General features: G+C 33.5%; 1 protein-coding gene across 1 annotated transcript; it reads right to left on the bottom strand.

Annotated features, from left to right (window-relative positions):
* Positions 1-1,965: 1,965 nt before the first annotated feature.
* On the bottom strand, positions 1,966-7,552 carry LOC112099940 (zinc finger BED domain-containing protein RICESLEEPER 2-like). Its single transcript, XM_024187472.1, has 6 exons — positions 7,547-7,552; positions 7,289-7,442; positions 5,308-5,390; positions 4,603-4,916; positions 3,325-3,987; positions 1,966-3,238 (listed from the first exon to the last, which is right to left on the bottom strand). The coding sequence occupies exons 1-6, from the start codon at positions 7,550-7,552 to the stop codon at positions 1,966-1,968; spliced, it is 2,493 nt and encodes an 830-aa protein (XP_024043240.1).
* Between the last annotated feature and the right edge of the window lie 5,412 nt (positions 7,553-12,964).

The raw sequence follows: 12,964 nt of genomic DNA, 5'->3' as shown, positions 1-12,964 counted from the left end.
TTCGAACCAAAGCCCAAAACCATTGAATCCGATCAGAGGTAACAAATCTTCCGCTCAAGTTGGACCCAGCTGGCCCATTTTTGTGGAAACTGGATACGCCGAGATAGACCGTCAGTTTACAGCCCGTAATTTCGAATATTGTAATAATTGATTTTTTTTTTTAATGTTAAAGGATGGAGATTGGTAAACGAAACTAATTTTGCTACCTCTACTAGAATTGAACTTGGTGGTAAATGAAAAATAAATAACCTGGAGCAATTTATTATATATGTAGAGGCACGATTTTATTTGTAGTTAAGTTTTCATCTAAAGTATTGTTTTCTAAGTTTAAAAACTTAAACTAAGCTCATCTGAGTTTTAAAAAATCTTATGTCTAATGAATTTTATGTAAGATATAGAAGAGCCTTATTAAATTAATATTTGATAAATTGATAATCTCCATTAAATAACAATTTTGATCGGTCCACAGTTGCAGCCAACATGGTAAATTAATAATTTTTTGAATTTATTAGATAACAAGTTTTATAAGAAATTAAATAATTTCACAATAAATTAAATTAAAATTTAACTAATTTAAAACTTAATACAAGTGTTATGTCTATGACATTTTTGTAAAATGCGTTTCCCATGTTTTTGCTTCTTCTTGAAATTAATGCCTCATCCATTTCATCGCGGGCATTATTGCTTTTTTTTTTTTTACACTTTTTAGATAAGAAGCTATTATGGCTCAATATATATATATATATATATATATATATATATATATATATATATATTCTCTGATCATCTAGCAATGCAATGGCTAAAGAATTATCAAGTGACTAATTTACTTAATTAAGATTAAATTAAAATTGTATCATATAAAGAATCACTACATTCTCATATTATATTTTCTCTCTATACTTCATTATGACCATGATATTAACTTAATTAATAGATTTTTTCATAATTGCAAGGCTATTAATTTTTCGAAATTATAATATATATAATTACTTTTGTGTTGTTAATTACTTAAAAGCCCATCATTAATTTAATTATCTCTCGAAAATAAAGATTAAAAAAATAATAATAATCTCCATTCTTAAAACAGCAATTTACAAACAGGTAAAATACACGGGCCATTCCTATTTGAATGTTAATTTCTATACATTTGAAAAATAGCATGATTTTGACAAGTGAGTCCCAAACCCCTTTATTCGCTGATAAAAAACTTAGAACAACTCAGTGATTGACAAATATATCAATTGACCACTTGACCTCAAAATGAATGAAAAGTAAAATAAAATAAAATAGATAAAATCCCATAACGTAATGTAATTCTTTTATTATGTTTTAAAAAACATAAAAAGTTCAGAAAGAAATTATTTAGCCATAGGTAAACGTGCCAACAGCCATTAAAACCAAAAGAGGGAAAAAAAATACTGCGAATATATTAGGGTTGGCAATTTAAGGGCCTGGGCCGGGCTTTGCCAAGCCCAGGACCAGGCCCATATAATATTTAAAAAGTCCAGGCCCTCTTAAAGCCCATCCAAAATGGGCGGGCTTTGGGCGGGTCGGGCTTTGACGGGCCTGGGCCGGGCTTGGGCTTTTACGAATTTTCAAAAAAAATTTAAATAAAACTATAAATGTTCAAAACATAATTATCCAATACATAATACTACAATAGGCTAAAAACTTAAACATAATTCTCTAATACATGATTAGCCAACACAAAATAAAAAAAATACTAACATCACAAGTACCATACACAACATACAAATCAAGTAATCAACCACTAATATAAAAAAAAAAACTAATCCAATATTTGCGGGCCATCTTCGTCCTCATCCTTCAATTCCTCGCCAGTAAAAATTTCTTCTTCAGGAACTCCACCTAATAAAAAAAAGTGTTAAAATAAATAATAAAGTAAAATAATTAGTAATTAATTTTGTAAAAGAATGTTTTTATACCTCTACTGCTAGTAGCCTATAACCAATGCTGAGAGCACATTATAGCTTCCAACGTGTCTGGATGTAGTCTACTTCGATGTGGACTCAATGTTCTACCCCCCGTACTAAAAGCCGACTCCGAGGCAACAGTTGTCACAGGTATGGCTAGCAAATCTTTGGCCATCTCCGCCAAAATAGGATATTTACCTTTGTTCATCTTCCACCATTGTAAAACATCAAAATCCGGAGTTCTTTTGACTAAAGGATCCTCCAAATACATATCTAAGTCGGACTTCGAACTAATAGGTTGACTATTTTGGGTTGCATATGCATCAAAATCACCCATATCATCTATATTATCAAAATCAATATGAGATTGGTCGGAAGGAACAACAAGTGCGGTAGAAGACTCACCAACAACACCGTATCTCGTAGTTGCGGATTTGGCCTCATAATAATTCATCATTTCATTACAAAGCTCCCGCACTCTCTTAAGTTGATTTTCAAGGCCGACTACATAAATCTTCGGATAATAATAATTAATCAACATCATCTTGTATCTCGGATCAAGAATAACAGCCATGCCCAATACCCCACTAATCTCATCCCAATACTTCAAAAATTTCCCAATCATGTTATCCGCCATATTCTTAACTGCAGGAACATCGGATGTTTGCCACCCCTTCAATGCAATCCTCATTTTACAAACCAATGGAAAAAATAGATTAGCAGTGGGGTATGTTGTACCCGAAAACATCTCAGTCAACTTTGAAAAAGGCCTCAAATAATCTAGCATTTGCTTAGCCAACTCCCATTCCTCACTACTTGGCAAACACTTGTATTGTGGCTCAAGTGTTTGCAGTCGAGAAAAAACACTTTTGTACTTCACTGCAAGTTCAAGCATCGCAAAAGTCGAATTCCATCTAGTTGGACAATCAAGCCCCAACTTTTTCACATCTATTTGTATTTGACGACATGCCACCTCAAACTTTTCCACCCGTTTTGGCGATGAACTCCAGTAAGACACACTGTCTCTAACACGTGTAATACCACTCTCAATCACCGACAACCCATCCTTCACAATTAAATTCAAAATATGAGCCGCACACCTCATATGAAAAAAATTACCGCTCAATATCATTGACTCCGTGGACAACAATCCCTTCAATCTTGCAACCATCGCATCATTAGTTGAACAATTATCCAAAGTAACTGTGGATAACTTTCTATCTAGATTCCAATCCATCAAACACTTCACCAAAATTTGGGAAATACAATCAGCTGTATGTGGGGCTTGCACATATATAAATCTGTTCATTAAAAAAAATAATAAAAATTATGCCATGTTACAAAAAAATTAAATAAAAAATTTTAATATTTAATAAAGTAAAAATACCTTAGAATTCGACTTTGCAAATGCCAAGAGTTGTCAATGAAATGTCCTGTAACAACCATATAACCTTTCTTTTGATTACAAGCCGTCCACATGTCTGTAGTAATTGCCACCCTACTATTATTAACCTCCAACAAATTCATTGCCTTCCCCTTTTCAACATTATATATCTTAAAGATCTCACTCTTTAAAGTGTTTCTAGACATATGCTTCACCAATGGATTACAATAATCAACAAATTCTCTAAATGACTCATACTCCACAAATCTAAAAGGAAGCTCATGTTTAACAACAACTGTTGTAAGTTTTTGACGTGCAACCAATGGGTCAAATTTCTGAATTCCAAGCTCACCACTTTCGGTTTTCACCAAGTGTTGCTTATTCTCAAAAACTTCTTCAATTGTCGATTGATTAAAACCATGAATTTGTCTAGTATGTCTATTCAAATGATTGGTTCCCGATCCACAAGAAAGAATCGTTCCACAATGATTGCATTTTGCCTTTGCTACACTACCAACATTTAGTTTTGTGAAATGGTCCCAACAATTTGAAACAACCCTCTGTTTTCTTTTTTTATCACTCCGCATTTCTTCTTGAACATTTTCCGACTCCACAGATGGATTTGAAGGCAAATTAGAAGATTCAGAAACATTTTCCATTATAAACCTATACAAAAATTAAAGGAGATAAAATATTAAATTAATAAATTAATTAAGCTAAGTGTAAATGCAGTAAACGCATACTGCATTTACAAGCACAACACTACAGCAGTGACAAGACAATAAATTTACAATGTCCAGAACTCCAGAAATCACCAAACGATTTGTAATTGACAATAAATTTACAATGTCCAGAACAATAAATTGACAATAAAATTGTAATCTTGTAATGATTCGTAATTGTGAATTAAATTATCACCAGAAATCACCAAATGATTGTTTAAAAAAAAAAACAAAATCAAGCATGTAAAGATATGTGTTGATCCGAAATTCTGAATCATTCCATTTCAGTAACTTAAAACTTTGACAAAACAAAAATAAAAAAAGAGTGAAAAATTATAACACCACCATTTCCAATAAATTAGGTAATATATTCAATACAGCCTCCAGTCTCCACAATCCCACAACCTAAATTTTGTTTCCCCGAAAACTAGTGCACATGTTATTGCTTCGCTAAACATATCTGATTTAAGCACAAATCAAAGTTTAACCACATTGAACAACTTCTTTCATACATAACAAGATCTGAAGAAGTAAAAATTTGAAATAAGAACACAAAAACCTTAAGAGCTTTCTGTAAAAATTAGATAATCGCGCAGCTGTGCTGGTGGGTGGGAGGCGCTGCTGGACTCGCGGAAGAAGTTGTTGCTGCCTTGCTGGGTGGCTGGACGGTGGGTGGCTGGGCGGTGGCTGATGCTGCTGCTGCTGGAATATGTTGTTGCTGCTGCTGGACGGTGGGTCGCTGATGGCTGATGCTGGCTGGACGCTGCTGGAATCTGGAGATGCTCGCTGCTGCTGGCTGCCGACGGCGAGAACAGTGAGACGTCGGCACGATGACGCTGTGACAGTGAGTGAGAACTGAGAGGTGAGTGAGAACTGAGAAGTGAGGGAGGGAAATGAGGGATTTACCGATATAGGGATTTTGTCAATATTATAAATTGTTTTGCTATTACACTTACAGAATACAGACTCACGGTTTTTAATTGTTTTGTTTTAATTTTTTTATTTATTTCAATTTTATGATATATTAATGTATCATAGTATTAATGTATTATTATTATACAGTTTTTATTTTTTTTTAAAAATATATATATTATTTATTATAAAGCCCGGGCTTTTCATTCAGGCCCTTGACTGAGCCCATATGTTATGGGCTTTGTCAATTATGAGCCCTTATCCCTAATTTCAAGCCACGGGCCGGGCTTTAAGCCCGCGGGCCTGGGCCTGGCCTGTGCGGGCCTGGGCCGGCCCGGGCTTTTCTGCCAACCCTAGAATATATGTAGGAGACAGTCTCGGATGCACTCACAAGGAACCTCTGCCCCGCAATCATAACAAAATCGAGCCTTGCATCTGAAAAAAGCAATTAATAAATAATAAATTATTGGTCACAAATGAATCGATTTTATATCTTATATTATATTGCTTTTTTCTCTTCCATTATTAATAAAACTAACAATATAAAGTCAAAGAATGGCAATGAGGGAAAATATCTACCGTCCACCCGTTTTTTATATTTTTTTAAAAAATACACAATTCTTTTATTTTTTTGCTGGAATCCACCTAAAGTTACATTTTGTTTCACTTTTCCACTTCCGTTTGAAATCCATTAAGAAAACTAACGGAAACTTAAAAAAAATGACAATTTAACCCCCAAAACGAAAATTACAATTTCACCTTAAAAATTAACAAAAATAATCAAATTAAATTTAATTATTTTTCCCATCAGTCAATAAAGAAATTAATTCCACAACCATCAAATGCATGTTTTTTTTTTAAATATGTCTGTAATTAGAATGTTAAATTATAACAGTAGTATTAAAAATAGCTCAATCTCGCAAACCATCAATTGAATTTAAGATAAGTAGAGTTTTATTATTCATTGAGTTATAATCTCTAGTAGTTAAGATTTTTTTGTACTTCATTAACGTACAAAATATGATATTCATCATTAAATCTTATCATTTTTTAGGGTGAAATTGTAATTTTTATTTTGGGGGTAAAATGGTCATTTTTTTAAGTTTCCGTTAGTTTTTTTAATGGATTCCAAACGGAAGTGGAAAAGTGAAACAAAATGTAACTTTAGGTGGATTCCAGCCAAAACATAAAGAAATTGTGTATTTTTAAAAAAGGTGTAAAAAACGGGTGGACGGTGGATATTTTCCCAAATATATAAAATTTAGAACCTGCAATCAATGGTATGAGATTGATCCTTGTGGGTAACGTTAACACAGTGGCCACAGCTATGACATTTAGCCCATATCATCTTCTCCGCAACCTTCCCATGGAAATTTGAAAATATCATTGGGACACTTAATTTTTTCACTTTCCTCACATTCGTAGTGCCCGGCATGCCAAGCCAACCTACACTGAAAACAAAAATATCGACGACACTTTGGACACTTAGATTTCTTCTGTCTATAACTGTTTCTGCAGCACTCGTTCACCACCAAAGCCATGAAACTCTTGTTAGGGCAAAAGCTCCTCTCAAACCCTAAAATATCATCTTCAGAGCGAAGATCACAACATTTTGAGAAAGCACTTGGTTTGATAATATCCCTGTAAGAAACAGGCCCTAAAAGTTTTTCACCATCTAATTCAGGGCATTTGATTCTCGCTGTCTCGTCACCTTCGATCTTCGTTTATTTGGTGTATTTTGCTATGCAGTCTTGACAAATAGGATTTGTGCAGAGATTCTTGAATTTCTTGATTTGTAGTGCTGGCTCTGTGCATATTTCGCACGTGTATTTTTTTTTTCTTCAAGGGTTTTTCTTATTGGTGGTCGTCTTGGCAGTGATGCTGCTATGATTATGCAACTACTCGCTTAAGCTAAAGCTGTTTATTTAATATAATAACTCGAACTACATAAATTAGAACTTAATCAGGAATAAAACCTGTTTGGGAGAGATACTGTTTGAGAGAAATACGTCGACGAGACCAGGAATGACGAGCAGATATCCGATGGCAGAGTCCTGCGAACCGGTGTGTTCCGTAAAAGCCTGGTGCGCGGAGGAACAGGAGCAGAAATATCCTGCTCGTCCACGATGTTGTCATCCGCGAGGCCAATTCCCTATAAGAGGTATACGGCCATTCCGGCTAGAGGTCGATAGGCGAGGAGACCCGGTCGACGGCAGTTGGCAAGACATGCTCTCCAGCCCGAGAATCTAGGCACGACGGCCACGCTTTCCCCTGAACCGTGGCGTAACACGCAAGATCTCGCAGAACCACGACAGCCACGCTTTCCCCTGAACCGTGACGTAACACGCAAGATCTCGCAGAACCACGACAACCACGCCTTCCCCTGAACCATGGCGTAACACGCAAGATCCCCCGTTTGCCCATAACGCAGCAGTCAGAGCCCCAGACCGTCTCAGAAAAGGCGGAAAACTGGGATTCAGAGGAAGCCTATAAAAAGGTAGCCAACGAAGGTAAAAGGGTTAGCAATTTCAATTCTAAAAGAGAGAAAACAATCTAAGAGCCATAAGATTGGTGGCGAGCGTTCCCCGAACCTTCATATCTGACTTGAGCGTCGGAGGGTTTGCACCGGGAAAACAACCGGCGTACTCTGACTTATCTGTGTGCGCAGGAACCTCCGGGGAAGAAGCCTTACGCGGAGACCTCCTGGTCGTGGTGAAGTTGATCGAGCAGAGATCCTGGTCGTAGGCAGAGGAGAACCAGAATCCCGCATCAACAAAACCCTAATAAGGAAGTTCTGTTTTAGTCATATTTGTTTTCTGCCAAAGTCTTGGGCAAGTCATGCATCCGAGGTAGTTCCTTCATTCCTTGTCCATTATAACCCATACATAACGTACATTCTTATATTTTGCAAAATACCTCGCTACATCCCTACAATAATATGAATTCTAAAAATAAATTCTACATATCATAATAAATAAACGAGTAGAATATAGATCAAGAAAATCAAAATCATGGAATTTCCAGTACCAAACCAATTAGAGTAGAAACCATCAAGGTTGACTCTAATAAGAGATATCGAAGCTAGCATTTTTTTATGACAATTTGTATGTTGATAGAGGGAATAACATGTACAGTAAAATCTTAATAAATTAAAATCTTGATTAAAAAATAGGTTTTGCAAATCCATCAACTTGTTAAATTATAATTCAATTAAATAATATTCACTTAATTAATATATCTTTCTTAGTTCAAATACTATTATTAAATTATCGACGTTTTACTGTACTTTTGTTTAAGGCAACAACACTGTACTTTTGTTTAAGGCAACAACATTCTTGTGTAACCTTGACTATTATCAATTACATAAATAAGGATGGTAATGGGGAGGGGAGGAGAGGGGACCGACATCCCTGTACCCCTCCCTGTTATTCTGCATACATCCCCATCTCCTCGTCTCCATCAGTATTTCTTCAGGAAATTTTCGTCCCCTCCTTAAATAATAACTAGGGATCTCTGAGGGTTTCCGATCCCCAAATAACTGATACGTTTTAGTTTTTTTTTATTTTAATTTAATTATATTAAAATACAAATTTGAATAAAAGTGGAGTTAAAGAGATTGTTGGCTACTGTCGAAAATTAGAAATTAAGTTTTACAATTTTGCTTTAAATTTTATTTTATTAGATAAAAGCTTAAAATATTTAATAAATATTACAATTAAAAAAATTTTGGGTGAACAAGATTCTATCCGGCCTTTTTAATGTCCTCAATAGAAATTTAGCCTATATAACTAGTCAATTAGGCTCAAAAATTTAATAATATAAATATTTTGATATTTTTTATTTATAACAATATTTAATATTTTAAAATTTAAATTTTATTATTTATTCTCTAAGAATTTTAAAAACTAAAATTAAAATGAGAAAATGGAGAGGGGATGTGGATTCTACCTCATCCTTATCCCTTTTATGAATAAGAAACTGAGTAAAAAATCATTCATGTCTTTTCCTTGAATAAGAAATTAGGTATAAAATCATTCATTTACTCTCTTTGAATGGAAAAAATTCCTTAGAATCCTCGTCCCCATGGGGATTTCTGTCATCCCTATATAGAAAGCAGAATTTATATATATATATATATATATCATTTTTAACACAATAACAGCTGGAAGAACAATAAATAATTAGGGTTAATAATTAAATGATAAAGTTCTTGCTTAGAGCAGCTTGATCAGCAAATTAAATTCTATGTTTGCATGAGATAAAGGAAAAGAAAGTTTGGAACTTTGCACCATTATGTAAGTATAAATTTTCACCAACAAGACATTATAAGGGTAAATGAAAGAAATAAGAGGATTTAAAGTTAAATAAATGAGATGATTTAAAATTTAAAAAAAAGTACATATTGTTGGTGCAAATTTTATCCTAACTTACTACGTGGTAATTTCAATCAATGATGAATCTTTTAGGACTGGACTTTCTCTTTGTTGGATAAAATAATTACGAATTTCTTCTTTGGCTGGTCTTAATGGGCCCTTGAATTCTCATAGGGGTTCATATCATTTCTCTACATGATTAAGATGACTTTGTAAGACGATATTCTACAACACCAAAAAAAGATCATAGGAACAAATTTATCGATGTAAACCCTTTCACTATAAAATTAAAGTTAGGAATTTTAAAGAGAGAGAGTTAACATTTCCTCTCTTTAGTGAGTTTTTTGCCTAACTTTTAGTGAGAATATAGAGTATATTTATAGGCGAAATTGATTAGACTTCAGTCCTAGTTTCTTTGATGATAAGTGTCGTTGTTCTTGTGACATCTAGCGACAGTTGTCTTCTTGTGCCTATGTCGAGTGACACACAAGCAATCTTTTATTCGAATCAAAGGTGAAAGTGTTATCTTACATTGTTTTTCCTAGTACCTTGAGATAATAGGAACCTTGGAATTTAGGAGATTTATCCTATGTGGCTTTCTTAGGATCCTAGGATCGTAGACATCTTGGAACCTTGGAACTTAGGAGATTTAGGTGGTTTATCCCAGGAAACTTGGAATATTGGCGACCATAAAGGTTTATCCTAGGTCATTTGTTCTAAGAACCTTAGCATCTAGTAATCTTAGAGGCTAGGAATCTCATAAATTTGGAGGTTAAGAACCTTGGAACCTAGGAGAGTTATTCTAGGTGATTTGTCTTAGATCCTTGGAACTGAGGAATACAAGAGGTTTATCCTAAGTATAGTTTGAAACTCAGGACTTTGTTGTTTAGGAATCTTCGAATCTAAGAAGTTTTATCTAGGTGATTTTTCCTAGGCACCTTGAAGCCTAGGAGGTTTATGCTAGATGGTTAGTATTTGGAACCTAAGAATCTTAAAGGTTAGGAATCTCAAAACCTAGGAGATTTATCCTAAGTGATTTGTCTTAAAACCCTATGAAAGTTGGAATTTAGGAACCTTAGAGGCTAAGAATCTTAGAACTTTAGAGATTTTATCCTAGAAGATTTGTCTTAGGACCTTTAAGGCTAGGAACCTCATAACCTAGGAAGTTTTATCCTAGGTAGTTCATCCTAAAATTCTTGGAAATCCTAGAAGGTTTGTTCTAGGAATGATCAAAAGAGCCTTGAAGCTTTGAAATCTAAGAGGTTAGGAACCTCAGAACTTAAGAATGTACGAGATCTTATATGAGCTGGTTTATTTTAGGAATCTTGGAACCTTAGAACTTAGGAATCTTGGAGGTTAAGAACCTTAGAACTTAGGAGGTTAATAACCTCAGAACCTAGGAGGTTTTATCTTAAAAAAATTTATCACTCTCTAAGCTTTACAGGAACATTTTTATTTAAGCCTGGTTAAACAAATTATATTTTTGCTCCAAAGTATATCAACCATTTTATTTGAATGCCATCAGAATCATTTGATTTAATAATGTAAAACCACCAATTTTCAAGCTGAAACTAAACCTACTTATATAGCCAATGTATTTGCATTTGGTATGTGAGATCTATTGAGTAGTCCTTTACAATTTAGAGTGCCCCCACCTTTACAGTTTTGTAAATATTGAACAGGAGCTTTGCAGTGCAATAATTAAAGACATCCGCATATGATAACTATTATCCATAAAGCATTATCAGCATTGTCCATAAAGCATTATCTAACATCATACAGCGTAGGGCATTCCACGTAGATATAATTACGAGGGCCTTGAGTGGAGAGACACATATGGTCCAAACTAGACTTGACTAACAAACTTAAATAAAATCATGATTCTTCTCAAAAAAAAAATAAATAAATACAATCATTATTCTAGCAAATGCTATCTTTCATTCTCTCTCTGACCCTCTCAATCACTCGAACGACAGCAGCCTCCGCTCTCTCCTTTTTATTTTAATTGTTTTAGTTGTTCTTATTTTTCCTAAGTTAAGGCACATACAATTTAAAATAAAATTTAAATATCCAAAATTATTTGTTAGAATATCGCATCAATTTATCTATTTGATTGTGAGCCATTGCTAGCTACATTTATTTTTCAGATTCTACAGACAAGTTGTAATCGAGAGTTTGCACTTGTCAAATATCAGGCTTTGGTAAAATGTGGCCCTGCATTTCTCGTTGAGTTCACTGAAAACATATCATATAAAAGAAGAAATTGTTCAATTAAGTTTTTAGTGTCCGTTTGATATGCCTTATTTAACAGTCATAAGCACTTATTTAATTTTATAAGTTTTTTTAAATTTTTTTTATTGTTGTTTAGTTATTTTTTACGTAAAGTTTTTGAAAATTAAATAAACTATTTTTTCTCTACTAGTAAAATCTCAAATTCTGAGGTTTTGAGAGTAAAAGTTGAAAAGCTTATTTGAAATGTTAAAATATTTAAAATATCATTTACTTATTCGACAATCTTATTTCATTTATTTTATAACATAATTTTAAAAATTTATCTATTAAAGTAATTTTACAACTTTTAATAAAAGTTCTCGTTGACAAGCAAACAACTATTTTTTTTTTAATGAAAGCTCTACTTGTAAACGCTCTACTAACCAAAACCCAACTTAAACAAGCTCTGCTTTTCTTTTATCCCAGGAATGATTTAAATAGAGAAAGAGGTGTTTTCAACATCATGTCCTTGCTGTTTTTAGGTCTGCTGTCATTACTGGATGGGAACCTTTCTGGTAGTGAAACACATCATATAGTTATTTGATAATGAGAGACTAGTGTGGCGTTAACAGTAAATAAAAAAAAAAAAGGGAGAAAGGAGATTGATGGCCCTCATGGATTAGCCTCAATCGAGTAGTTAGATTCATATATAGTTTGATCCTACAAAGTTGCAGTTCAAATATCAATAATTTGAAAAAAAAAATTGATTGAGCGCCCATCCAATGAGAACGAGAAAGTTTGTGATATCTTGGGAATAAAGATTCTCTCCTGATCTGAGCTCTTATCATGAGCTTTTAAAGATCGTGTGCCATGTGTCTTTTAAGTGATAATGTATGGATAAGATTTAACTTTTTCATTTTTTTATTTATTAACTACTAATTACCCACATGTATTTTTGCTCAGAATGAAATCATATTATAAGGGAATCATAATCCAATATCTTGGAGCATTATTATTTTTTATTTTTTATTTACCACATGTGTATATATATCATCATAATTAATTAAAACACATATATAATAGTGAGTGAATAGGAAAGTGGCAATATTCTAGGAATACCTAAGAATTTTTCCAGCGAAGAGGTGAATTCTATGATGTGAGTTTAGAGGTGGCAAAATGGATTAGGACACATATAACACTGATACAACACAACTTTTCCATATTCATGTTGACAAATATTGACACGATTAATAAATGAGTTGACATGACATGACATGATAAATAACCATGTTGTATTCGTGTTGGACCACCTCAACACGAGTACACGTTTATGACATGAATATCAATTAATATGTGGTAATATTATCTAAAAAAATTATATATTTTGAACATTAAATTAATTATACACGCCATATCCATATTATA

Source organism: Citrus clementina, unplaced genomic scaffold (genome assembly GCF_000493195.1).
Source record: "Citrus clementina cultivar Clemenules unplaced genomic scaffold, Citrus_clementina_v1.0 scaffold_3, whole genome shotgun sequence".
Lineage (NCBI taxonomy): Eukaryota > Viridiplantae > Streptophyta > Magnoliopsida > Sapindales > Rutaceae > Citrus > Citrus x clementina.
This window is presented reverse-complemented; position numbering and strand designations above follow the sequence as displayed.

Bases quoted from the DNA above. Each gene is read 5' to 3' on its own strand.
- LOC112099940 (XM_024187472.1), bottom strand. The intron at 4,917-5,307 runs GTTGGCAGAAAA...CTCACTTCTCAG, and splicing joins TCTCCTACATATATTCTAGG to TTCTCACTCACCTCTCAGTT. The intron at 3,239-3,324 runs GTATTTTTACTT...TTTAATGAACAG, and splicing joins TTGCAAAGTCGAATTCTAAG to ATTTATATATGTGCAAGCCC.